Source organism: Artemia sp. Qi Xiang Cuo, chromosome 6 (genome assembly GCF_049724085.1).
Source record: "Artemia sp. Qi Xiang Cuo chromosome 6, ASM4972408v1, whole genome shotgun sequence".
Taxonomy (NCBI): Eukaryota; Metazoa; Arthropoda; class Branchiopoda; order Anostraca; family Artemiidae; genus Artemia; species Artemia sp. Qi Xiang Cuo.
In genome coordinates this window covers 5,986,494-6,012,522 of record NC_142799.1, presented here as the reverse complement: position 1 = coordinate 6,012,522, position 26,029 = coordinate 5,986,494, and the positions used below count along the sequence as shown (strand labels likewise).

Here is a 26,029-nt window from a genome sequence, read left to right as displayed (position 1 = left end):
CCTCTACGGTGAATTCGGCTGTGCACGGTCTTTCTCCAGCCGAATTTGACAAGAAATCCACTGTTTGCCCCTTCTAATGAAGTTCTAGTTTCTTCTAGATTCTTCGTAATGGTATCAACCATCCCCGTTCCAGGGACGTCCTACTTTTTGTTTGACTTTTTAGTAAAGACGGAAATTTAGTATTTTTCAAATTCTAGGAGGAGGCGAGGGTAATATTTTCAATATTTTAAGTAAAAATACTGAAAGATGTATCTAAAAAATATAGGGAGGCAATAAAAGCTAGGGAAATCCCCTCTCCTCCATTGGCACTTTTGAAACCTAGATGAAAAGCCAAAAGGTCAGATTTTAGGCTTGTCATTTTCAACACAAAACACAACCTAACCATCTTAACCTCTCATTCATTATAGCCATAGAAGATGAGATGGAGCCAGACTTTAAAGGTGAACTTAAAAGCACTTATAGATTAGCTTTAATTCAAGCAGTCTAAAAACAGAATCACATTCGCTATTTATGCAACAGTACAGCATTGATAAATTAAATGATAAACTTTATCAGTAATAAGTTAAACTTGCCAATGGTAATTGATACATATCTACAAAATTAAGGCGTATTTCTTTTTTAAGTAAGTTTGAACAGTCCCCAATTTACAAAAATCCTACCTTCAAAAAAGTTCAAGTAGTCTAAAAGAGAATCATGTTTAATATCTATATTACAGGAGTATAGCATTGATAAATCAACCGATAAACTTTATCAACATTAATTTAATTTACCAACGGTAATTGATACATATCTACAAAATTAAGACGCTTTCTTGTTGTAGTATGCTCGAACAGCCGTCTGCTTTCAAAAATTTTGTACACTGGATGGAGGAACTGCACTACGCATGATTTGAACTTTGCCATGCGTGGAAAGAGAAGTGGCGATCTTACGTGCAAAATAGGTAGCGGACAATGAGCAGCACCTCGTCTGAAGGTTTTCAGGATATTTAGCTATAACGGCCATTGGAGTGAGTATAACCATTGTTTTCAGTGGCCACTGAGCATGTGGTTGGATCATAAACCTGTATGGGACAAAACTAATTTAAATACATTAAGAAGCAATTAAATATTCAAGTTTAAAATCATCAATATTCTAGTTTTTTTCAGTAACTCATAAGTATTCCATTTTTTCTTGCTATTGGTATATGAAACCCTATATTTGTTAATATTTTAAATTATCTTATATATTTGTATTTTACAAGTCGTATGATATCCTATTCAATGTAAATTGCAGAAGAGGTTAGGTATGGATGCAAGAACTTCAGGGGGACGTGCATTTCCTGAAGGATCCCAAAAACGACCCAAAAAGGACAGACAAACTATACGAAAAGTACAAAATCCTGAGCCCCCGCCTTGATCACAAGCCTAGCAGGAAAAGATTCCCGGTTGCACGCGTCAATATTATGTCATACCTTCTATCAAAACAATCTCATCCCTCTATCAAAACAAACCCATTCTTCCACCAGGTCATTTCGAAATAAAAATTACTAAATAGAAAGGTTGTTTGAAGTTGGCTCTACATAAATTGCACATCTAGAATAGTTGTTTTCTAAATAGCTTAAGAGTTTGCAAGAAAAGGATGAATATGTACATACTCAGAAAAGAATAGGCAGATATACTGTAACAACTGATAAGTACATAATTACAAAAAACAAACTACTAAATAGAAAAGTTGTTTGAAGTTACATAATTTGCACATCTAGAATAGTTGTTTTCTATATCGCCTAAGAGGTTGCAAGAAAATGATGAATATGTACATACTCAGAAAAGATTAGGCAGATATACTGTAACAACTGATAATTACATAAATGAAGATATAAAAATGTATGAACACTGCCGGTACTTTTGAAGTTGGACTATTTCTGCCTGGGCTACTCAAAAGGTGTTATATGGGAAAACATGAATCTTGCAAGAGTGCTGAAAAAACTGAAAAACATGTTTCAAAATTTGGGTACGTTGTTGAGAACCATATGTTTGAATGAAAAGGGTATTTTTTAGCATCCAAGATCCGAAAACAAACAAAAACAATTTTAAGAGATCTATTTCCCAACTGTTTCTGTTGATTAGAAGAGAGCTGACACTTGGGAAAAACAGAAACGTGTAAACATCTTGAGAATCAAATATAGGAAAATGGAATAATCGATAGAACTTGCTTTCGTCTTTATTTCGTGCGATGATGCTTGGAATTTGTTGGGCTGATGAAGTACACCACAACAGGATCAGGTTTATCACTAAGCAACCTCAAATAACCTATGAAGTTCAACTTAAAAGGTGGCGATACTGTGGGCACAAGAATGAAATGAGGCAAGGACAACTTCCCTATGACGTTTGGCGCTGCCCTCCTCTGGGCCGCCAAAAGAGCGGTAGACAACAAATCACCATTGGTCGTTCCCTTAAATCGAGGCAAGAGTAATACGATCATCCCTCAATGAGCTATGGTCTCTGGCTCAGATAGTCCGAAGTGGTGGTCAAACATTGCTGCCTTATACTCCATAGGTGTGGGAGCATCTGAGTCTAATTAAGTAAATTGTTAGCTAATTACTTTATAATTGCACGAAGTGCCTAGTAAACTTGAGCTCAACTTAGAAATTTACGTTACTTAGTCTTATTATACGTTATGGAAAAGTCACTGTAACAGCAACAAAATAGAATTACTGGATGAGCAATGTTTACATTTTTGAATAATTTGCTTGTGTTGATTGTGATTATTTAAGATGGTGATTAAGATGAACTTGTAGAACGTATTGTTAGCTTAGAGTGAAAAGACCCGTTAAGTGTGAAAGGTTTTACTTAATGTAACTTAAACACCTAGCATAGAAAATTACTTCCGAAATGTGAAAGCTTCCTAATAGTGAGTAGTGTTTGATTGAGCATATGTAGCTGGTTCTATTTTTTGATGCAAGTTCTGGTCTTTTTCCATATTTTTTGTTTAAATTTGTTTTTGTTTTTAACTCCATTCACTTTAATATGAACTAATACTAAAGAAAGGTCAAACACATTGTGGGTTCAACTCGTAAATTGCAAAACTTCCTCCACTCATAGTCGTAATTCTACGGCAATTTAAAATTTTGTAGTCAAAATTCCATTCGTAGTCGTATTCTATAATCCAATTCGCAAATTCGTAAATTAACATATATTTTTACATGTTTCTAATTCTTTTGGTCTTTTAAGTAAATGGGCAACAATGCTTCAGTACGTTTATTGGGGAAAGGGTCTCTGAAGGTGGTGGAAGCCCCCTCCAATACCTGGCAACTATTTCTCCTTTCAATATTTAATCATTCTCTACTTAGATGCAAAAATTGCTGTATGTTTATTTACAATAATTTAAAATTGTCTAGTATTTGAATCGATATTTTTGCATAATTAACTCTGTTAACACACACATTCACGGGATATTTTGATCCAAGCTGTTTGAGGAAATTCGCAACTTCTCGTCCATCACACTGCTTTATACGCAATTAGTTATTTTGACCAATTGCTAGTTTTAAATTCATTTCTTTGGCTGAATCTGGATCCCTTTTTTGTAGGAAAATTTTTGGGTACTGTTGGTTTATATGGGCCTTTACAAGGAAACCAGTCACGAAAAACCTGCCCATTCAAGAGACCGCTATAGAGTAATGCAATGCAAGGCTTAGTTTTCATTGTGTTTACGGTATTTAAACTTTTGTTTTTTGGGGTTTAGGGGGGGGAGGTACCTAGGTTAGGTTACGTATTTAATATATGCTATGTTTTACCCCCGCCCCCCTAATGTGTAAATATATAGCCCAAATTTGTTTCTAAACTATTATATATCCATCCTATTTTATTTTATTTGATTAGCATCAACCAAACTAGACTTTTTAGAAAGGCCCATATAATGCAACAATACCAAATTTTGTTATCTTCAAAATCTTTTGTATCTATAAATTTGCTGTTTTTCTTTTAATACTTTTCAATTTGTCTTATTTTTTGCTCAAGTTGTATTTTGCACATAAAACTGTTATAGGTATGTCATTAATACTTCGCTAGAATAGTCCTAATTAGCCCATTCATTATACAGCGTCAAATTAACTCATCTGTCTTAAACCTGAACCTAACTGTTACGACAACAAAGGAACCCAATTTTTCTCCTTGTCAAGATAACTACCATAGTCAAAATAACCATGCCAGTGAACAAATTAGCCTACTGAAAAAAGAAGCTATGCCCGAGACAATACGCATATTGTTGAACAGAGGCAAACATATTCAAAGTTTATGTTATGTTTTTTTGCTTATTATTGACAAGTATTATTAATCTCATCCAGGGGTGGATCCAGGATTTTTTAGGGGGGGGGGCAAAATAGGTTGATCCGATAAACGCGTCAGGAGTAAGTTTATTTAACGCAAAATTGCGTTAATTAAGTAAATTACACTACTTTAGACTACGTCGGGGGAGCGCCTTCTCGCCCCTCCTCTGGATCCACCACTGGTCTCACCTTAACTTGATTGTACTTAAAAAAAAAAAAAAAAAAAAAAAAAAAAAAAAAAAAAAAGAAGAAGAGTTGACTTCTTGCTGATGGGACGACTTTTGGGAAAGATGACTTTTGGAAAGTAGACATTTTAGCCATTGTCTTTTCTAAAATCGGACCTTGTGTTTACAAATTATCCTAATATTAAAAAATAGCTACAGATATTTCAGTCGAAGCACTCACAAACCTGACGAGACTAAAGAAAAAGGAGGTTAACACTACTGGGATTGCTTTTCAGACATGAAAAAAATGGAAAATTCTAGTAATGATACGAGATAAAAACAGTGAAAAAGACGAGAAAAGAAAAAAGTACATCATACATCCTTGATTTTTCTGAAAAGGTGTCCAGAAAAGGTTAAAAAAAACTTGTAGCAAAATAAAAAGCCGTAACACAAAAGAAACAGAAGCAGTACTTATTTCTGCTTAGTTTCTTTTAAAAAGAAGTACATCTGATCCTAGGTTATCCGAGGACCCTTATCTGTTGCTAGACCCTATTGCCCTTTGATGTGTATTGTTGGTTTTACAAGTCAACATAAATACATGGCTTTTAAATTAGTAAGTAATATAAAAAAGAAAAAAGTACCTTCAAGATATTGGAGGATGCATAATGCTTTTCTGGTAACCGTGCAGGAGTCATATAAGATGAATATATCACTTGAGATTGGCATAAAGGTTGAAATGGGTATCTAACGACATTTTGATTGCCAACACTTCGACAAGACGGTGGCTGAAAATCTATGATGAAAAAACATTATATACAGTTCTGATACAACAAGCTATACACCAAACGTTAAAGTAGATCAGAGAATTAAAGGGTTTTCTTTTGGGATTTGGGAATTATTTCAGTTTTCTGCAATAAACGAAAAGTGGCTGGTACAATGAAGATTTTTTGGAATTTTAGATAATTTAAAATTGATTTGATTTCAAATGCTCCGTTCCTTAACTATTTCTGTGACTTGGAAAAGAAGATCCAGTGTATTTTGAAAAAAAAAAACAGGAATTTTATATACCTTGAGCTAATATAGAAGTTAGAACGTAAGTCGAGAATCAAACAGTTCGTGATAACGAACTGTAAGTAAGGAGCGACCCGGCTCAATAGTAACTGAAACTCTAAAAAACGGAATTTTGATACCAATAGATACATCAAAAGAGTCATAATTTTATGCTGATTTAAAAATATATAAGTTCCATCAAGTTTAATCTCACCCATCAAGTTACGCGCCTGAGAAAATTTGGATTATTTTCGAAAAAAGGGGAAACACCCCCTAAAAGTCATAGAACTTAAATGAAAATCGCATCATCAGATTCAGCGTATCAGAGAACCCTATTGAAGAAGTTTCAAGCTCCTATCTGTATGAATGTGGAATTTTGTATTTTTTTTCCAGAAGAAAGATCACGGATGCGTGTTCATTAGTTTTTTTTGTTTGTTTTTTTTTCGCAGGTGTGATTGTATCAAACCAGTGGTCCTAGAATATCGCGGGATAACTCATTTGAACGGAAATTAAAAGCTCTAGTGTCCTTTTTAAACAAAAAAAAATGGAGGGCAACTAGGCCCCCTCCAACACCCACTTTTTTCCCAAAGTCACCCGATCAAAATTTCAAGATAGCCATTTTGTTCAGCATGGTTGAAAAATACAATAGCTATGTCTTTGAGGATGACTTAAACCCTCACAGCCCCCAGGGGAAGGTCTGCAAGTTATGAACTTTGCCCAATGTTTACATATAGGTTATTGGGAAGTATACAGAAGTTTTAAGGGGGATTTTGTCTGGTAGTTTGGGAGAGGGGGTCGGGGGTTACGTGAGAGGATCTTTCCATGGAAGTTTTCATTGGAGAAGAGACATTGCTATGAAGGGGGTGCCGGATTTCCCAGCATTAAAAAAAAACGACCAGAAATTAAATAATAAAAAAAACAATTTTTTTCAACTGAAAGTAAGAAGTAACGTCAAAATTTAAAACGAGCAAAAATTATTGCGTATATGATTGGGTTCGCCTCCTAGTCATTACCTCACTCTTTACGCTAAAGTTTTTTTTTGTACTTTCATCAGAGCTATTTATTCTAATTAACGGCCTTTGTGATTAAGGGGGTCACTTTTAAAGAATTTTAACAAAATTTGAAATTTATCATAAAGAGCGAGGTATTGAACAGTTGGCAAACTCTCTAACATGCGCAATTAAAACACACTAATATAGAAGTTTGCTACGTAAGTTAATTTGTAAGTTACGTCAGAACTAATTTTCGAAAAAGATATTTCGTCAAAAAAAAAAGTAAAATTAATATGCGTATTTCATTTTAATTATTCATGTACGGTGAGCCAAAATCAAAGCTGCATTAATCGAAAAATGTTCAGAAAATTAATTAAAAAAAACAAGTTTTTTTAGTTGAAAGTAAGGAGCGACATTAAAACTTAAAACGAAAAGAAATCATTTCATTTATGAAAGTGGCTGTCCTCTCCTCAACGCCTCGCTCTTTACGCTAAAATTTGACTCTGTCTCTCAACTTTATATTTTAAAACGATAATAATTTCTAGCCTAAAGAGCGAGGCGTTGAGGAGGGTACAGTCCCTACCATATACGGAATAATTTTGTTCGTTTTAAGCTTTAATGTCGCTCCTTACTTACAGGTAAAAAAAAACTTTCTTTTATTTAATCTTAAAAGAGGGCTCTAGATTCGACTGACAAGCCTGTCATTTTTATTTGCACCCTTACTTCAATCTGTATTAATAATGTATATAAACTAGACTAAATAACATTATTTGTCTTTTAGCAGGCACATTCAAATTTAAAGCCTGAATAAATGGAACTTCGTTCATTTGGAAAGCCTCTTCTGTTTCAAATCTGAAGATGTAACCCGACTGTAAGCTTCTTTTAAGTAATATGTGCTATTTCTGATTAATTTGTTTTCTTCATCTATCTTTTTGTGCTTTTTGCCTAAATATGCTGAACTATAACTTAGTTTGTGTCCCTTAGCTGAATATAATTAATATATAATATTTTTAGATATTATAATTTGGATCTGCAGTAATAACTTATTTTTTAAATACTTAAGAAATGTAAATTTTGCAAAAAAAAAGGTAAAGACCAACATTACAACCTACATCGAGCAGAAACTAATCCATATAACACGTCAATGACCCGAGAGCAGAAAAGGCTGGGGTGGGAGAGGGAGGCGGCTGTCCACCCAGTTCCCAGTCAAAGGAGCCCCATCTCCCATAAGGCTGTGTGATTGCACCTTCTATACAATCTGGCCGGGAAAAAAGTAGGCTAATAAATGGAAGAGAAATTGCTCCTTACTTAGTTAGCGTTATTGCGATGACTCGGATAAGCTGAAAAATCTTTCTATAATCCAGCAAGGACGCTCTACTACGCAGTTATATTCTTTAAAGCAAGGCCATACCCAGGATTTTTTTCGGGGGGGGGGTTTACTAAAAAAATTGGGGGGGGGGGGGGGGGGTAAACCAAAAAACCTCAAGAAACGCATACAAAATATTTTTACGTCCATTTTTGCTACTTTTTTACAAGTCAGACAAACATTTCGGGGGGGGGGGTCGAACCCCCTTACCCCCTTTCCTGAATACGGTCTTGCTTTATAGCATCCTTTATTTTTAAAAACCCCCTTTTTTATAATCTGAAGATACAACCTCTTTTCTACTTCACGCGACTGACCCGCAGTTTATTTTAGTTGTTCTTTTTTTTTGTCAAAATATTTTGAGCTGAAATTTGGCTTAGATCTCTTAGTTTTTTCCAAAGAAAAAAAAAGTTCTTTTCCTCAAGTTAACTCTTCGTGTCTCGTAATTCAATCACGGACAGATTGTGACTCTGCATCTTGATGCTGAATTAAGAAGCAGTAAAATACAAATAAACACGATCTGTAAATTGAAAAGACAATATTAGAATTCAGTTTAACACCTTACAAGAAAAATAACACTTGAATTCCGCTATCAAAAAAGTAAATGTTTGTCTGAGAGGAAGTTGTGAGACCATTTATACGTGAAAAACAACAGGCTACTGATAAAAGCCTCCAAGTTTGGATTTCAGCTATGCAAATATTTGCCAAGCAGGCAGAATTGGAAACTTCAATTTAATAGAACTGAGAGTTCTGTGAGAAATTAAGGCAATGGCGATAAGAATCAGAACAACAACAAACACAAATAGATCAGCAACTACTCAAACCTCACCAACCTCATCTTAACAAAACTCAAGAAAATCAAAGTCTCTTAAACAGCACGGAACGCTGTCAATAATTTTTCCAAGAATTAAATCAGTTACCTACGCATTATACTGACCATACTGTTGTTCTCAATCTGTTTAAAACCGGTTTCTCTCTGAGCACTTGAAGATAATCAGCTTAGCCTGAGTAAACTACTATGTAGGTATACTTCAGATAAGATAGGATAGATAAGATAAGATAAGTTTTATTCTTCATTAAATACACATACAATATTAGATGTTATAAATCCCTCAAAGGCTCATTGGCCTGTACAAAGAGGGAAGACATATGAATTACATACTCAAGGATAAAAAACATACTCAATATGAATTACATACTCAAGGATAAAAAACAAAAGAAAATTTAAAATGATCACTTAATCACTTGTTGTAGTTTCCTTCAATTAAATAATTAATATATACAGTTGGTTGTGTTAGGTATTTGATATAATGCTACCTGGACGGCCTGCTTTCCGTAATTCTCTGTTGTAGTTTCCATAATTTACTTACTAAGTCTGGTATTTTCATCATATTTTGTATATTTCATTATGACTAACCTAATTTTAGGTCTTGAATGTGGTCGGTATAATACGTAGGTACCCTAAATCAGGTAAATTTTTCTCAGTTTTTAAATCTGTGGGGGGGGGGTAGCTTTAAAATTAATGAATTTTAGGTATTTAAAATCATAATAAAAAGCCAATTCTTTTTATTCATTATTTTTCTCAAAATTCACTTTTTTAAAGTTTCAGTTACTACTAGCTTGAGTTGCTCCTTACTTACAGTTCCTCACCCCTAATTGATTGATATCTTTATTGTAGTTCCTCTGCACGGTGTTTTCAATTATGTCAAAGGAACGTAGTATAGAACGTATATAGAATGCATTATAACCAATACCCATATTGTTACGATCTTCAGTGTATGTTTTATTTATTCTGCTTGAGTTTACTATGACAAATACCTCTTTCTCTCCTCTCCTTTTTGCACATACGACTGTGGGCAAAAGTAACATAATGATGATTTCAAATGCGTGTCATGGCGTTAATAAGTGCTCTAAATCATGCACCATCAACAGTTATTACTATAGAACATATTCTTTATAATCAGTTAGATAAAAACAAGTTTTCTCAACTGAAAGTAAGGAGCAACATTAAAGCTTAAATGAACACATTTCATTCCGTATAAAAGGGGGCTACCTATCCCCAATACCCCTCTCTTAACGATAAAGTTTTTTCTTAGTATTTTTGAAAAGGGTTCTGATTCTAATTAAATGATCCTCGTGTTTCAGAAACCGTTCTTAAAAAACTGGGACAAAACGACGAACTTTAGCGCAGAGAGTGGAGTATTGAGGACGGGGTAGCCCCCTCATATACAGAAAAATTTTTGTTCGTTTTAAGTTTTAATGTTGCTTCTTGCTTTAAGTAGAAATAACTTTTTTTTTGTTTAATTTCTGATCATTTTTCAAATAATCCCAGGAAATCCACCTTTCCTTCCATGAAAGATTCTCCCCATGAAAGATCCCCACCAGAAACTTCCTTCCACTTAAAATCCTTCCCCCGGACAATTCCTTTCTCGCTGCAAATTCTCCCTAGAATATTTTTTTTGGACGATCCCGCCGGAAAAATACTTCTTAACATACTTCCACTTGAAAAAAGACTCATTTTATTTTAATGTCTGATCGTTTTTCACGTCACGGTGGAATTTTCCGGACCCCCCCCCCATTGGATATTTTCTCCCACAGAAAGTTTCCAAGTGAAAAACTTCTCCTGTTGATAAATTTCCCATGTAGAATTTCTCCCAGTGAAATTTTCCCCTCCAAGTAAAAATCCCCCAGAGGATTCAACTTCGCCACAAATTTTCTCCGGACAGTTTCCCCAGATCATTTCCACATGTAAAATGGGGTTGCCAATGAGGAATTAAGACAAATAAAATGAATTTTGTATATGAATTCTGGCAAATTCCCTTCGTGTAAAATTTCCCCTTGAAAGCTCAACCCCAAAAATGTCCATCTCGATGGGAAATTTTCCCCGTAAGAAATCCACCCCACCCCCACCCCCAAAAAGTACAATTCTTAATAACAAATACGATATGTAAACAATAGGGAAATTTCATAACTTGAAGCCCATCCTTCGAGGGCTGTGGGGGGTCACGCCATCCCCAAAGACATATTTATTGGACCTTTCAACTATAATAAGCAAAATGGCTATTATAAAATTTCGATCGGAACATTTTTGGAGAAAAGGGGTGTGGGAAAGGGCTAATTGCCTTACAATTTCTTAGTTTTTTTTAAAGTATACTAGAAATTTTAATTTCCATTCAAATGAGCTCTCTCTTAATCTTTTAGGATCATTTGTTCGAGACAACAGCCCCAAAGAAGAACTCATCCGTGATATTTCTTCTAGCGAAAAATACAAAATTCATCATTTGTAATTATGTGGGCTTGAAAACTCTGCAGTAGGGTTCTCTGATTACTGGGTCAAGTAGTGCAATTTTTCAAAAAATTCCTTGAATTTTGGTGATGTTTCTCCCCCTTTTTCGAAAACCAGAAAAATTTTCTCAGGCTCGTAGCTTTTGGGTAATACTAAACTAAATGTATCTTATATATTTGGAATCAGCACAAAAAGCCACATTCTTTTAATGCATGCATTGTTATCAAACTTATGTTTTTTGGAGTGTCAGTTACTATTGGGCCGAGTCGCTCCTTACTTACAGTTCGTTACCACGAACTGTTTGATATAGACCTAGAGAATAAAAACTTTGTGCAATAGTCTTAAAACTTTTATGCAGTAAAATTTGGTTTCGCTTTGAATTGCCGTAAAATTGCCGTAAAATTTCGCTTTATGTTTGATCTTTCGCAAACAACAAAACTTGTCTTCATCGATCACCATTTTGAAAATTTCCTATATCCTATATCCGAAGCTTTGAAACATAAAGGTCCCAAAGTCAATTCTTCGCTTATTGCCCAATTAGTGTATAGCTCGAACCATCTTTCCTTGAATATCTAGATGATAGATTATAGTAAAGTTCTAAGCCATTTTGAGGAATTGAATTTTTCGGCTATTCAATTCTAATAAAAAAATGAACTGCAAAATTGGGGGGGGAGTTCAACTTGGCTGTCTGAATCTTGCCATAAGTAACAAGTACTCCCTAAACAAACTTAAATAGCTATATTTCTAGACTAGAAGTGGGTATAGGTCAATGAGTTGTGAAATCTGGCACATGTTGTTGAATGTTTAGCCTATTGAGGCTACCTATTAATGTGTAGCCTAGGTAACCTATGAAAGTTTAGCCTAAGTGTAGCACACTAACAGACTACTCAAAGTTATTTTTCTCTTAGACTTGTCTGAGGATAAACTTTACTTTAGGTAGGATATAAAGTTTGAATTACAGACGCTTTCAGTAAGATTGATAATAGATAAAAAACTAGAGGATTTTATAGAGATGTAATATTATTCTCTTTTTCTCCCTTTCTACAAAGAAGATAACCATGGCTAATGTAAATAGTTGTAAGGCTAACGATGTCGTTTTGGAGTGTATCGAGGGGGATATCTTTTTCTAAGGATCATTAATTTACAAAGTATTTACTAAACTATAAACATTTCCCAAACATCGGTAAAAATGAAGTATCCTCAGTTTGACCCCAAGTCCTTTCCACTATGATACACTTGATTCCCCTCCCCCTCTAAAGGAAAAGGGAAATTACTTTCCTACCCAAGATTTCCTAAATTTTATAAAATAGCGCATCAAAGTCTAGCAATGTCTCTCTTCCCGTTCTAGAGAAAACAAAAAATCTCTGTTTTTTGTCCCGTTCTAGAGAAATAAATACTTGGCAGAATTAAAAAGATAAAAATCCTTTTAAAATACAATTGCTGGATACAACCCTAACTTACTTGTTTCAATCCATGAAAAATGTATTTATTACCAGAAAAAAACGAAGTAATCCATTTATAGAATTAGAGAAACTATAAGAAATATTTCAGCTTAACAATATGTTGAGTTGTATAGAGGAACCAAAGAGACCCCTTTTGCGAGTGTATACACACCCATTCACACAGTTATATTTTACTAACACTAAGATTTAGCTACGGCTAATTTGAACCAATCAGAATTTTTCATACGATTTTTCAGCCAACCAGAAAAATCTATGAAAAATCTTATTGACTTGAACCGCTTATTGATGTTATTGACGTTAAACATCTTATTGACGTTACATCAGCTCTTATTGATTAAACTCTTATTGACGTTAAACATCAGCATCATTAAAGTCTCTTTTGTGAATGGGTCTGACTGGGAATCCAGTGAGTGACTCGGTTGGCCTGTAGGTGTTGAAATCGGAGGCTGGCGAAATGGCTTCTTAGTGTCACATTAGTTACGTTAAATTATAAATACTTAGCGTCACATTAAAATATAAAGTGTTTTTACTTTTATAACTTTAATAGATCAAATAATATTTACATTTTGATTACTAAATATCAGTATATGTATATTAAACTGACAAAGCACATTCATTTGTATTTTTTTCAGTAAAGTACAAAGTTTGTTCTGGCCTCGGGAGGGCATAGGGGTTTTTGAGCCCAATTTATGCTAATTTCTGCTCGCTTTGAGTTTGACTCGGTTATTTATTGTAATTTCTGTTCGTTTTGGGTTTCATTTATTTATCGATTGTGATTTGTGGTAGTTTCACGCTTCGTAGATTATTTGATTTTATTTTTGCTCATTTTTTGTTTAATGAAGTTCTTTACTTTTTTTTGAAAACTCATTTTGTGGAAAATTTTATTTTTATTAATTTCTTTGTTTTATATTTACATAGTCTTTTCAGGGAAAAAGAAAATAATAATTTAAATCTTTTCGTTTTTTAAGACTTTATAGTTTGGCCTGCTATTTGTATGCTGGAGAAAAACTTTCAGAAATTTTTAACAACATACACCCTTTTAAAAATCTGGACCCAAATAGTAGTGTTTAATTTAGTTTCATACCTCCTCTAGTTGACCTGAAATAGAAAACTTAATACCATTCGCAAAAAAATCTGTTTACTTTCTTTGATAGCTTGGATACACTTACGCTATTTTGATTTGGTTGAATTTTAAGATCAGAAGTAGCCCCGAAAGCTTAAATATAATACCCTCAGTCGTTCTTGGGGTACTGCTGAGATGCCTTATTGGGAATTAGCATTAACACAGTGTTTTTTGATTTCATCTTAAGGCAACATTTAGTTTTAAACATAATGGGCAAATGGGAGGGTGGGCGTGGGAGAGAGATTAGTTGCCGTCCAATCACTTTCGCCTATTAAAAATGGCATCAGCCCTTTCTATTGTCAATCGAATGAGCCCTTTTCGAAGTTCCACGACAACTCCTTCCATACGAAGTGCCCTTGTCTAAACAACAACAACAACAAAAATAATACATTATACCCACATCGATCTTTACTATAAAAATGACAAGGCTTTAAATCACTTTCGACTATTAAAAAGGGCACTAGGCCTTTTAATTTCCAATCGAATGAACCCTTTTTGAAACGACAACACTTTCTATAAACACCTTATATGCCCCCAGGGCATAAATTACAACCCTTGCCCTAAGGGCTGTGAGGGTGGCTGTAATCCTGTGAGACTTAATTTCCGGAATTTTCAACTACTTTGCACAAAATGGTTATATAAAAGTTTTCATTGAATATGTTTGTGGAAAGGGTGGGCGTGAGAGGGGCGTTAGTCACTCTCAAATCACTTTCAACTAATAAAAATGGTACTAGCCCTTTCAATTTCTAATCAAATTAGTACTTTTGAAGTTTCTACGACAACAATTTCAATAAAAAGCTTGCCCCCAGGGCATATCTTACAGTCCTTGCCCTGAGGGCTGGCAGGGGGGGATGGTTGTCATTCTCAAAGACCTAATTTCCAGAACTTCCAACTACGTTAAACAAAATGTCGAACTGAAAATTTTGATTCGATGTGTTTGGAGGATTGGTGGGCGTGAGAGGGGGATTAGTTACCCTCCAATCACTTTCGACTATTAAAAAGGGCACTAGCCCTCTCAATTTCCAATTGAATGAGCCCCTTTTGAAGTTTTACGACAACTCTATCTATAAAAACCTTATATGCCCTCAGGGGATAAATTACAACCTTTGCCCTGGGGGCTCTGGGGGGTTTGTCATCCTTAAATACATGATTTCCAGAACTTTCAACTACGTTGAACAAAATGGCTATCTCTAAACTTTGATTGAATATTTTTGGGAAAATGGTGGGCGTGAGAGGGGGGTTAATTACTCTCCACTCACTTTTCACTATTAAAAAGGCCAATTTCAATTTCCAATCAAATGAGCCCTTTTTGAAATTTCTACAACAACTTTTTATATAAACCTTAAATTAAACCCCGGGTATAACTTACAACCCTTGCACCGATGGATCTGAGGGGGTTTTTATCCTAAAGGACCTAATTTCAAGAAATTTCGTCTACGTTGAACAAAATGGATATCTCAAAATTTTGATTGGAAGTGTTTGGGAAAATGGTGGGCGTGAGAGGGGCGTTAGTCACTCTCCAATCACTTTCAGCTATTAAAAAAGGCACTGGCCCTTTCAATTTCCAATTGAATGGGCCCCTTTGAAGTTTCTACGACAACGCTTTCAATAAAAACCTTATACGTCCCCAGGGCATAACTTACAACCCTTGCCCTGAAGGTTGTGGGTGGGAGGGGTTATCATCCCTAAAGTCCTAATTTCCAAAACTTTCAACTACGTTGAATAAAATTGCTATCTAAAAATTTTGATTGGATGTGTTTGGGGAAAAGGCAGGCGTCAGAGGGGGGTTAGTTGCCTTCAAATCACTCTTGACTATTAAAAAGAGCATTAGCCCTTTGAAATTCATATAGAATAAGCCCTTTTTCAAGCTTCTAAGACAAAGATTTCAATAAAAAATTCATATATCCCGAGGGCATAACTTATAGCCATTGCCCCGTAGATTATGGGACGCGTGTCCTGCTCAAAGGTGTAATTTCCTGAACTTGAAACTGTGTGGAACAAAATGGCTATCTAAAATTTTTATTGGATGTGTTTGGGGAAATGGTGGGCGTGGAAAGGGTGTTAGTTGCCCTCCAATCACTTTTGACCACTAAAAAGAACAATAGCCCTTTAAATTCCCAATTGAATGAGCCCTTTTTGAAGTTTCTACGACAACGCGTGCTATAAAAACCTTATATGCCCCCAGGGCATAACTTACAACCCTTGCCCTAAGGGCTGTGGGGGGGGTTGTCATCCTCAAATACACGATTTCCAGAACTTAAAACTATGGTGGACAAAATGGCAATCTCATTACTTTATTCCGATGTGATTTGGAAAAAGGGGGCGTGAGAGGGGGGTTAGTTGCCCTCCAATCACTTTCGACTATTAAAAACGCCACTAGCCCTTTGAATTTCCAATCGAATGAGCCCTTTTTGAAGTTTCTACCAAAGCAAAACCTTCTATGCCTCCAGGGCATAACTTACAACCCTTGCCCTGAGGGTTGTGGGGGATAGTCCTCCTCAAAAACATATTCTCTATCTGGAAATCAACAACGCTGAACAAAATGACCATCTCAAAATTTTGATTGGATGTGTTTGGGGGAATGCTGGGGGTGGGGGGGGGGCTAGTTGCCCTTCAATCACTTTCGACTATTAAAAAGGGCACTAGCCACTCCAATTTTCAATCGACTGAGCCTTTTTCGAAGTTTCTACGACAACTCCTTCAATACGAAGTGCCCTGGTATGAAAAAAAATAAAATAATACCTTGTGCCAACATCGTTCTTTACTTAGGCAGCGCGATTGCTATGCCTATAATTATTAACGAATTGTGTCACAATGTATATGTATTTCTTCTCTTATTTCAAAAATCATTTTCAGAAACCTTCCTATTTGTTAATGTTCCTTGGCTTATTCCAGTGTTTTATTATTGTATTATGTGGCACACTACAAGTCAAGCTTCTTGGGCGAAATAGCCGTTTTAGATTGTAATTGTTTATTTTTTTAGTATTAATAAATGATTGATTGATTGATTGAACGATGTGTTGATTCGCAAAGACAACTATGCCTTCAAAGGGAAGCTACACCATCTTAATCTATTTGGTGGCATATACTTTCAGCTTATATTTTTTCTGGTCCCCCCTTCCCCCTGTTTCATTTTTTTTATTTGGCACCCACTACTGCCCGAAATTGCATAGTTTACTATGCAATTACATAGTTTACCCGAATTTACTTTTTTCCATTAAAAAGTAAATTCCTGATTTTTCTTGATTTTTAAGACATAATTATATGGTTGAGTAAGTTTCCACCCAACCAATTCAATTGATCAGATCTTATTTTTCACCATCCTTTCTACTTTTTTCACATGTTCTTGGTAATTCTCTTCTCTTATTTCAAAATCATTTTCAGAAACCTTTCTATGTGTTAATGGTCCTTGTCTTACTCTAGTGTTTTATTATTGTATGTGTTTTAGTGTCTTATAAAAGTCCAGTGTTTTTTTATTTACTATTTATTTTTATTTATTAATTTAATTTTTTATATTATTGTATTATATTGCCCACTACAAGTCAAGCTTCTTTGGCCAAGTAGGCGTTTTAGGATTATAATTGTTTTGTCTTATTTTTCACCATCCTTGGTTTTCCAAAAATTTCCTTGGTAATTTTACAAAAATGAAAATGTTATACTTACTTCTTGGTGTTAACATGACGCTTCGGTCTCTCCTAAGGAAATTTTACAAAAATGAAAATGTTATACTTACTTCTTGGTGTTAACATGACGCTTCGGTCTCTCCTCATCAAAGTTTCCATCTCGTCTTGAGAAACAACACTGGTATGATTTATAGGTAAAGTTGTGGCTCGATATGGTTCTTGATAAACAGTTGATGAAGTGTCACTATCCGATTCACCTGACATTCTAGCGAACCCATAAAGTTCATTAGAAGGCTGAACTGTCCTTCGCTTACACCATTTCTCCCAACAGTTTTTACCACCTATTGCCTTCTTTTTTTGGAAACACTTCACTATTAGCCAAATAAAGACCATTGTGGTAATAACAATTCCAACAGTGAGTATAGCAGCAAGGACTGCGACATATGTGCGATATTCTACACCAATCAACTGAATCGACTGATCCTTTGATGTATCTCGTTCTGGAGTATTCCTAGACATTGAGGAACTGGTAGTCAGAACTGAATGAATTTTTTGCATATTTAATGGTGGTTTTTCAAATTCCTCTTCCTTGTGAGATAATTTTCCGTTGAATTCGTCTGAAAAGCATATCATGTCAGAGTCATTAAACAAAATTAATGTGAACTTGCATAGAAATGAGAGTTACTGCAAATGGTTAAATCTGTATCACTTGGCAGCAGAGCCTGCAGATCAGAGCAAACGGTAACGTAATGTCCTCTGTGATTAAAAGAGGGAAAATATATCTTGCCCCCTTTACCTTAAAATACAATTCATAACCACCTTACCCCCCCCCCCCCCAAAAAAAAATTCAAGAAAGTTGCAACTAGATATCCTAGTCGTGAGACAAAATACGTTAGACTTTCCAAAGCCAAGCATAAGATTCTTCACCATTGAAGTGAAACCTACTGAATATACAAGGAGAAATACTCGCTTGCCTACAGGCACCCGTTGCATAATTTGGCATAATTTATTCATGGGCTGAAGACTCGTGATTGGCTAAAAGTTGCGAACACTTGCCAATTTTATAGGTAGTTATTGCAGGGACGATTGCTAGGCAAATAAATAAGCCAACAAATTCGGGTACAGAAGTAACTTAAAAACAAAACTATTTTTCATGATTAACTTTCCATTAAGTCTTTAAGGAGAGTAGACGCTGTCATTATTCTTACACAAAATATAAAATAACAAAGAAATGGAAATTACTTTCTGTGATTAAAAATAACTGTCAATTAGCGTTGCCAGTTGCTTGGTCAAAGTGAAAATGCACCGAAAGCTCCATTTTTCTGGTGAAAATGCGCCAAATGATCGATTATCCCACTGAAGAAAATGCGCCGATTCAAAAAATCCAATGCTAAACCGCCACAAAAAAGCGCCAAAATGGCGCAAATGTGCCCCGTATGGCCAACGCGTCAAATATTTGTGTAAGGTAAAGGTTAAAATGTTAGCTGCTGTTCGCCAACAAGGCTCTAGCAGTTTTCCCCATGCGCAGTGATTTAATTTAGGTAATGGTTTATATGTTCATATGTTAAATGGTTATGTTTATATGTTAAATATAAATATATTTATATGTTATTATATTTATATGTTATTTATATGTTATTTATATGTTAAATATATGTTAAATATATGTTTATATGTAAATGTTTATATGTTCAATGTTAAATATGTTTATATGTTAAATGGTTATGTTTATCTGTTAAATGTTGTATGTTTATATGTTAAATATAAATATATTTATATGTTATTTATATTTATATGTTATTTATATGTTAAATATATGTTAAATATATGTTTATATGTAAATGTTTATGTTTATATGTTAGATGTCGTGTGTTTATATGTTAAATATAAATATATTTATATGTTATTTATATTTATATGTTATTTATATGTTAAATATATGTTTGTATGTAAATGTTTATATGTTAAATATGTTCATATGTTAAATGGTTATGTTTATATGTTAAATGTTATATGTTTATATGCTAAATATAAATATATTTATATGTTATTTATATTTATATGTTATTTATATGTTAAATATATGTTAAATATATTTTTATATGTAAATGTTTATATGTTAAATGTTAAATATGTTTATATGTTAAATGGTTATGTTTATATGTTAAATGGTTATGTTTATCTGTTAAATGTTGTATGTTTATATGTTAAATATAAATATATTTATATGTTATTTATATTTATATGTTAAATATATGTTAAATATATGTTTATATGTAAATGTTTATATGTTAAATGTTAAATATATTTATATGTTAAATGGTTATGTTTATATGTTAAATGTCGTATGTTTATATGTTAAATATAAATATATTTATATGTTATTTATATTTATATGTTATTTATATGTTAAATATATGTTTATATGTAAATTTTTATATGTTAAATATGTTTATATGTTAAATGGTTAGGAAATGGTTGTGATTGGTCGTCATGACTAAACTAAACATGAACCACAGCTCAATTTTCCGCTAAAGAGTAGAGAGTTTTTGAGCCATAAAAAGCATTTTGAGCCTTTTGGAGCCTGATTTTGCCTTTAAAAGCATCATAAACACTATTTTGCCTTTTGAGCCGTAAAAAAGGACCAATGGAAACTAGAGCTTACATAAAAGGAAAAAGCAAGGACTGCTTCGCTTTATAAAGCCATAATGAAGACATGGCGTAAAACCCTACTGAGCAAGCAGTAATTGGCTGAGAAAAATGGCCAGAATATCTATAAGAAATGTAAGAAAACCTTCTTGACCCTCTTAAGTGGAGAAAAGTTGTCACTAAGCAGTTCCAGCCAGTCTGACTTAAGGAAAACACTTGGATTTGATGTTCAAAGTCTTTTCCAAGAGGCACGGGCATTGGTTTCTCTTGGTACAAAATTTAGGCTTTGAGATTATATACAGCTAGCTCTTACTGGTGTAACATACTATTAAATTGAATCAAAATAATCAAGAAACTGATAAACTTGAGTAACCTTACGGATTATAATCAATTAGATTTTGTCCGTAAAATAGGCAGTGCCAAGTACACCCGAGCAGGGGCGTAAAAAATGAAAGAAAGAATAGGGAAAATTGGGTCCAACTTTGCCCCCAAACCGGGATTTTGACAAAATTACCCCACTGCACTCCAGCTTTTCATAGAATTTAACGTTCCACGTGTTTATGTTATGCATAAAAAGTAGAAAGAAATAGATTTACTGGATAAATAATAGGCTAAATAAATATTGACAGTTAATCAATAAATTTTTCTTTCATTCCAAATTTTGAGTTTTCGAACAGTTTGTTTATGATGAATATATTGATATTTGATAAGAGAGAGAGAGAGTGAGGAGAGAGAGAGAGAGAGAGAGAGAGAGAGAGAGAGAGAGAGAGAGAGAGAGAGAGAGAGAGAGAGAGAGAGAGAGAGAGAGAGAGAGAGATAAAGAGGGCGAGAGAGAGAGAGAGAAAAAGCAAGAGAGAGAGGGGAGACAGAAAGAGAAAGAGAGAGAGAGAGAGAGAGAGAAAGGGAGAAGGATTTATTTACAAATTGCATAATAAACAAAAACTATTACTACTTCCCCAAAAAAGCAAAGCTTGTCTATGGGTGAGGTAGAGAATACAAGATCCTTAAATTAAAAAAAAGAACACTTGGCCACCGACACGACTAATACCGTCACGCTTAAGAATAAATAATTAAAAAAACGTGATTACTTTACTTTTCCTCCAGGAACATTATATTATCATAACCCCCACAATAAATAAACCAAACTCATATTCTACAAAAATCAGTTTCTTAATGGTTTTTCTAAATATGTGGAGGGGGTTTAATAGTCGATGCGGCTCAATAGTAACAGAAATTCTAAAAAAACTGAGTCTTGATAACAATGGATACATTAAAAGAATCGGATTTTGATGCTTATTCAAAATTTTTAAAATTCATCAAATTTAATGGTAATCATGAAAAGTTTTGAGCCTGGAAAAATTTGCCCAATTTTTGAAAAAGGGCAAACAGATCCCCAAAACATCAAGTGATCTCAGTGAAAGTCATACCATCGGATTCAGCATACTAGAGAACCTGGCTGTAGAGGTTTCAAGGTCTATGTACAAAAATGCGGAACTTTGCATTTTTTGCCAGAAGAAAAATCACGGATGCTTGCTTATTTGTTAGTTTGTTTTGTTTTTTTTTCTTTTGTTTGTATTCCTCAGGGGTGATCATTTCAAACCAGTAATCGTAGAAGATCAGGAGAGGCCTCATTTGATTGGAAATCAAAAGTTCTAGTGCCCTTTTTAAGCGACCAAAAATATTTTAGAACAGCTAGCCCCCTCCCACGCTCATTTTTCCCCAAAGTCACCTGATAAAAGTTTTGAGATAGTCAATTTTTTAGCGTAGTCAAAAAACCTAACAACTATGTCTTTGAGAATTATTTAACCCCCACAGTCCCCGGGGGAAGGGCGGAAAGTTATGAGCTTTGCCCATTGTTTACAAATAATATTGGTTATTGGGAATTATACAGACGTTTTCAGGTGTGGCTTTTCCGTTAGAAGGGAGGGGTACGTTGGAGGATTTTTTCATGGTGTAATTTTCATGGGGGAAGAGAATTTCTCATGGAGAGGGAGTGGGATTTCCCAGCACTATTTAAAAAAACGATCAGAAATTAAATTAAAAAAAACTTTTTTATCCACTGAATGTAAGGAGCAACATTAAAACCTAAAATGAAAAAAAAAATATTATTTATATGAGGGGGGTCACCCCCTCGTTAATACCTTGTTCTCTACGCTAAAGTTTTCTTTGGTACTTGTAAAAGAGCTTTTTATTCTAATTAAACGGCTTTTGTGGTTCAGGAGTCATTCTTATGGGATTGGGACAAAATTCAAACTTTAGCGTAAAGTGCGAGGTATTAACGAGGGGACGCCCCCCCATATGTGTAATAATTTTTGTTCGTTTAATTTTTAATGTGTCTCCTTAATTTCAGTGGAAAAAACCTCTTTTGTAATTTAACATTAAAGATTATGTTTAACCTGACAAAATAAAAAAAAAAACAAGTTTTTTACAACTGAAATTAAAGAGCAAGACCAAAACTTAAAAACAACAGAAACTATTACGTATATGAGGGGCTTCTTCCCCTTGGTGTTATTTGTATTAAGATTCTATGGCTTTTAGGGGGTATTTCCCCCTTTTTTCGAAAACAAAGCAAATTTTGTCAGGCTCTTAAGTTTTGATGGGTAAGAATAAACTTGATGAAATTTATATATTTGAAATCAGCAAAAATTTGATTGTTTCGATGTATCTATCGATGTCAAAATTCCGTTTTTTAGAGTTTCTGTTACTATTGAGCCGGGTCGCTTCTTACTTAGAGTTCCTTGCCATGAACTGTTTGATAAGTGAACTACTCAGCATAAAAAATTAAATACGAACAATGTCAAAGCAAGAAATAAACGAATTTTTCAAGTTAAATTTCGTTCCTAAGAGAAAATCTTTTCAGCTCTTAAGGTTTATTGATTACAAGAAACATATAGTTTTTATCTCACCGAATAATAATTGAATTTCGACTTGAGTATTCTCTCAGGTAGAAACTAAAAAGCAAATATTTAAACTATTTCTATAAATCGCTCTCTCAGACTAAAGAAAAAGTCTCTCCATCCAGGCCCAAATGATTCTTTATGCTTTTCGTTATGTAAATTGCGTGTTAAACAAATTTTGGAATCAGATTCTCTTTGGGTTGAAAGCTAACTTGTCAAGAATAATATTTAAGCAAGAGAGAAACTTAATTCAAGGTTCTGATTAGCAATTTCCATTTTTCCCAACAATACCTCATCTATATTCACGTTGGAATGATTAATAATCTTATTTACTCGCTCGTATTATTTGGCTTTCGCTTTAACCGCACTGTCAATAGAACTCATAACGAGGCCCTTTTCCTTCCGTATGACTATTAAATAGATCTCTATGGCATTCCAAAACTTATCAAATTATCTTTCGAACTAAGTAAATATTATTTGAATCTGATGTATAGCTTTTTAGCTAAATTTGGTTCCTAAGAGATCTTTTCAATTCCTAAGGAGCTTTGATGGTGCGGCTTAAAAAAACAGAAGTTTTCTTATTCTGTCGAGTAGTAATTGAATCTTCAACTTCAGTGTCTGCTCAGGCGGCCTTTGGAAAGAAATTGATTTCTAAACTCTTTTTCAGTTAAAAACTTATTTTTACCAGGTGCTTCTACGCTTTATTGGAATACAATTAGAATAAAAAAGCATATACAAATTGTGTGCTGCCGCAAATATTTTATTTTGAGATTGTATTCAATATTGATAAGCTTTTGAAGATCGCCCAAGTTTTTGCTCATAGTTATTTTTTGAAGAGCTTGAATACTATTGCAAACGGTCTGAGAGGAATGAGAAAAGAAACAATTGAATTATCACAACTCGCTGCACATAAAAAATGTGACTTATCACAATTGAAAATTCAAAACCCAAATAATCTTATATCGTGAGTAAAAAAAAAACGAAAGACAGAAAAAAAAGAATTTTAAACATGTTGGCAACAACTGACAAGCCCTGTATGCAAGCATTTTTTTTTCTTTTTTGAAAAATTTTGTAGATAAAATACATCTAAAATTTCGTTGGTGAGCTTAAGAAAAGTCTGTTCTGGCACACACTCGGCAATTTATTGAGGAGGTTGACTTCAGATTAAACCCCAAGGTAGGGTATTGTACGGAAAATGTATGAGCCTACAGGAAAATCTTGAGATTCGAGGGGGGATTGCATTAAGAAAAAGAACTCACTGCTTAAAGGGCAAAAAACAAAGGTGGATGAAAATGAAACTTTTGTTTTCAGTAGAAATGGTAGAAAACCCTGAAGCAAAGGCGAGCGGAAATATAAATAGTCACTGAAATATATCATTGTATTAGCTCACATTAAGCTTTTTCTTGAGAATTTGTTCAAAAGTATGGAAATTGGGACCTGCTCCCTGCTGATTTCTAATTTCCTCATCAGCAGAAAAAATAGTCGCAAGAAGCTAAGAAAGAGAAATGTTTCGGCTACTAATTAAAAAATTAAAGAAATTAAACCTGTAAGACAAATTAGTTTTCCTGAAATAAGTAACACAGGGTCCTTTTTAGGTTTGTATCAAGGGAATATTATCAAGTGAAGTATGCCACTATGCATGTGCGCTGTCTGTCATGTTTGTATATATTTCTATATATAATTATTGTCCTAATAATATGTTATATTCTAGAAACAATTATTAGAAAAATCATTTGGAAATAAGCACATATTTACAATTTACCGTAAACGAAAACAACATCAAAATTGTTTATCGTTAACTGAAACTCTGAAATCCTTTATAGTTTAATATCCTGAAGTAAAAAACCAGAATGAAAAATGTAGGTAAATAAAATATAAAATAAAAAAAACGCTTTACTATGCATGAAACAAAATAGAAAATTAACTGTAACATAAATTCCCGCAAAAAAGTGCATCAGGGCCTCAGAAATCTCCCCCTTCCCACCTCACAAAGCCCTCGGCGGCGCCCCAATATAAAATTCCATACGAGTCAAAAACTATTGTAATATTCGAGATGAGTGATTGATTGATTGATAATAAAAATTGATTGATTGATAATAAAAAAAAATTGATTGAACCCTTAGGTCAGTTCCCCCCCCCCTCTTTTCCATAGTTTCATAGGTTCCCGGACAATTCAATAAAATTAACAAGGCAACAACAATCAACCATTAATAAATCAACCAACTTACCGGAACTGAAAGCTATTTCACTTATTGCCACTTTCTGTCTTTCAATGAGGAATATTACTTCCAAGTTTTGACAGATTTTCTCATTAAGTGGTATTGTCAAATTGCTCAAGTACTCTTCACCAGAAACGACTGGCTTATAAGCCAAGAACGGAGAATATCCAGGGATAGCAAAGTAAATTGCTGATGGCAGCTAAAAAATAGGGGTCATTAAGAAATCACTATTGAAAAAGGGGACAAGAGCCTGAAATAAGTGGTACTACCAGCAGGGATAAATAAAGAAGAAAACAAAAGTGTTATATATGTTATAAAATCAATCAAAGTCAATAGGATAGGCACTATATATCACTCCATGATTGTCAAATGCCCGGTGGCGTTTAGCCAAGACTAGGCAGAACTAAATGAAGGTTCCAGGGGGGGGCTCCATAATTCAAAGCCTTATGCATCAACGAATTAGACTGGACGACACCCTAGTTGGTGCACTTGAGAGTCATTGCATAAGCGTATTCTAAATATCCCAAAAGGAAAATTTCCCAGAAACTAATCAATGCTATTTAAGCCAACCTTCGTAACCTAAGAGTTGATTTTTTATACTGATTTTTTTCCTTTTTGACTTGTCACGTTTTCGAGTGAAATTGGGCTATCCCTTGCATCCTTTCTCTTTCTTCTAACCAGAATTGTGCTATTCAAGGGCTTTCTAAGGGCTGTTTATGTCATGAACCAAGGGTAAACCTGTATAACCTATCCAGTTGGACCAGTTGTGAACCTGGATCCAAAACGACTGATGTCACTTTTTGTCTCACCTATGGGCTCCCTAAGTTGCACTTTCATCTAAGTTGCGACTCTCCCCTAAGTCGTAGATTAAATAAAAATAAAAACAGATTTTTCAAC

At 34.2% G+C, this 26,029-nt stretch overlaps 1 protein-coding gene across 1 annotated transcript in view; it reads right to left on the bottom strand.

Annotated features, from left to right (window-relative positions):
• Window positions 1-691: 691 nt before the first annotated feature.
• LOC148950813 (discoidin domain-containing receptor tyrosine kinase B-like) overlaps window positions 692-26,029 on the bottom strand; it is a 117,634-nt gene continuing 92,296 nt past the window's right edge. Inside the window, exons 8-11 of the mRNA XM_089090019.1 lie at window positions 25,142-25,331; window positions 17,478-17,984; window positions 5,109-5,260; window positions 692-1,060 (exon numbers count right to left, since the gene is read on the bottom strand). Of these exons, the coding sequence (XP_088946145.1) occupies window positions 986-1,060; window positions 5,109-5,260; window positions 17,478-17,984; window positions 25,142-25,331 (924 nt within the window). The 3' untranslated portion in view covers window positions 692-985. The remainder of the gene's footprint in view (window positions 1,061-5,108; window positions 5,261-17,477; window positions 17,985-25,141; window positions 25,332-26,029) is intronic.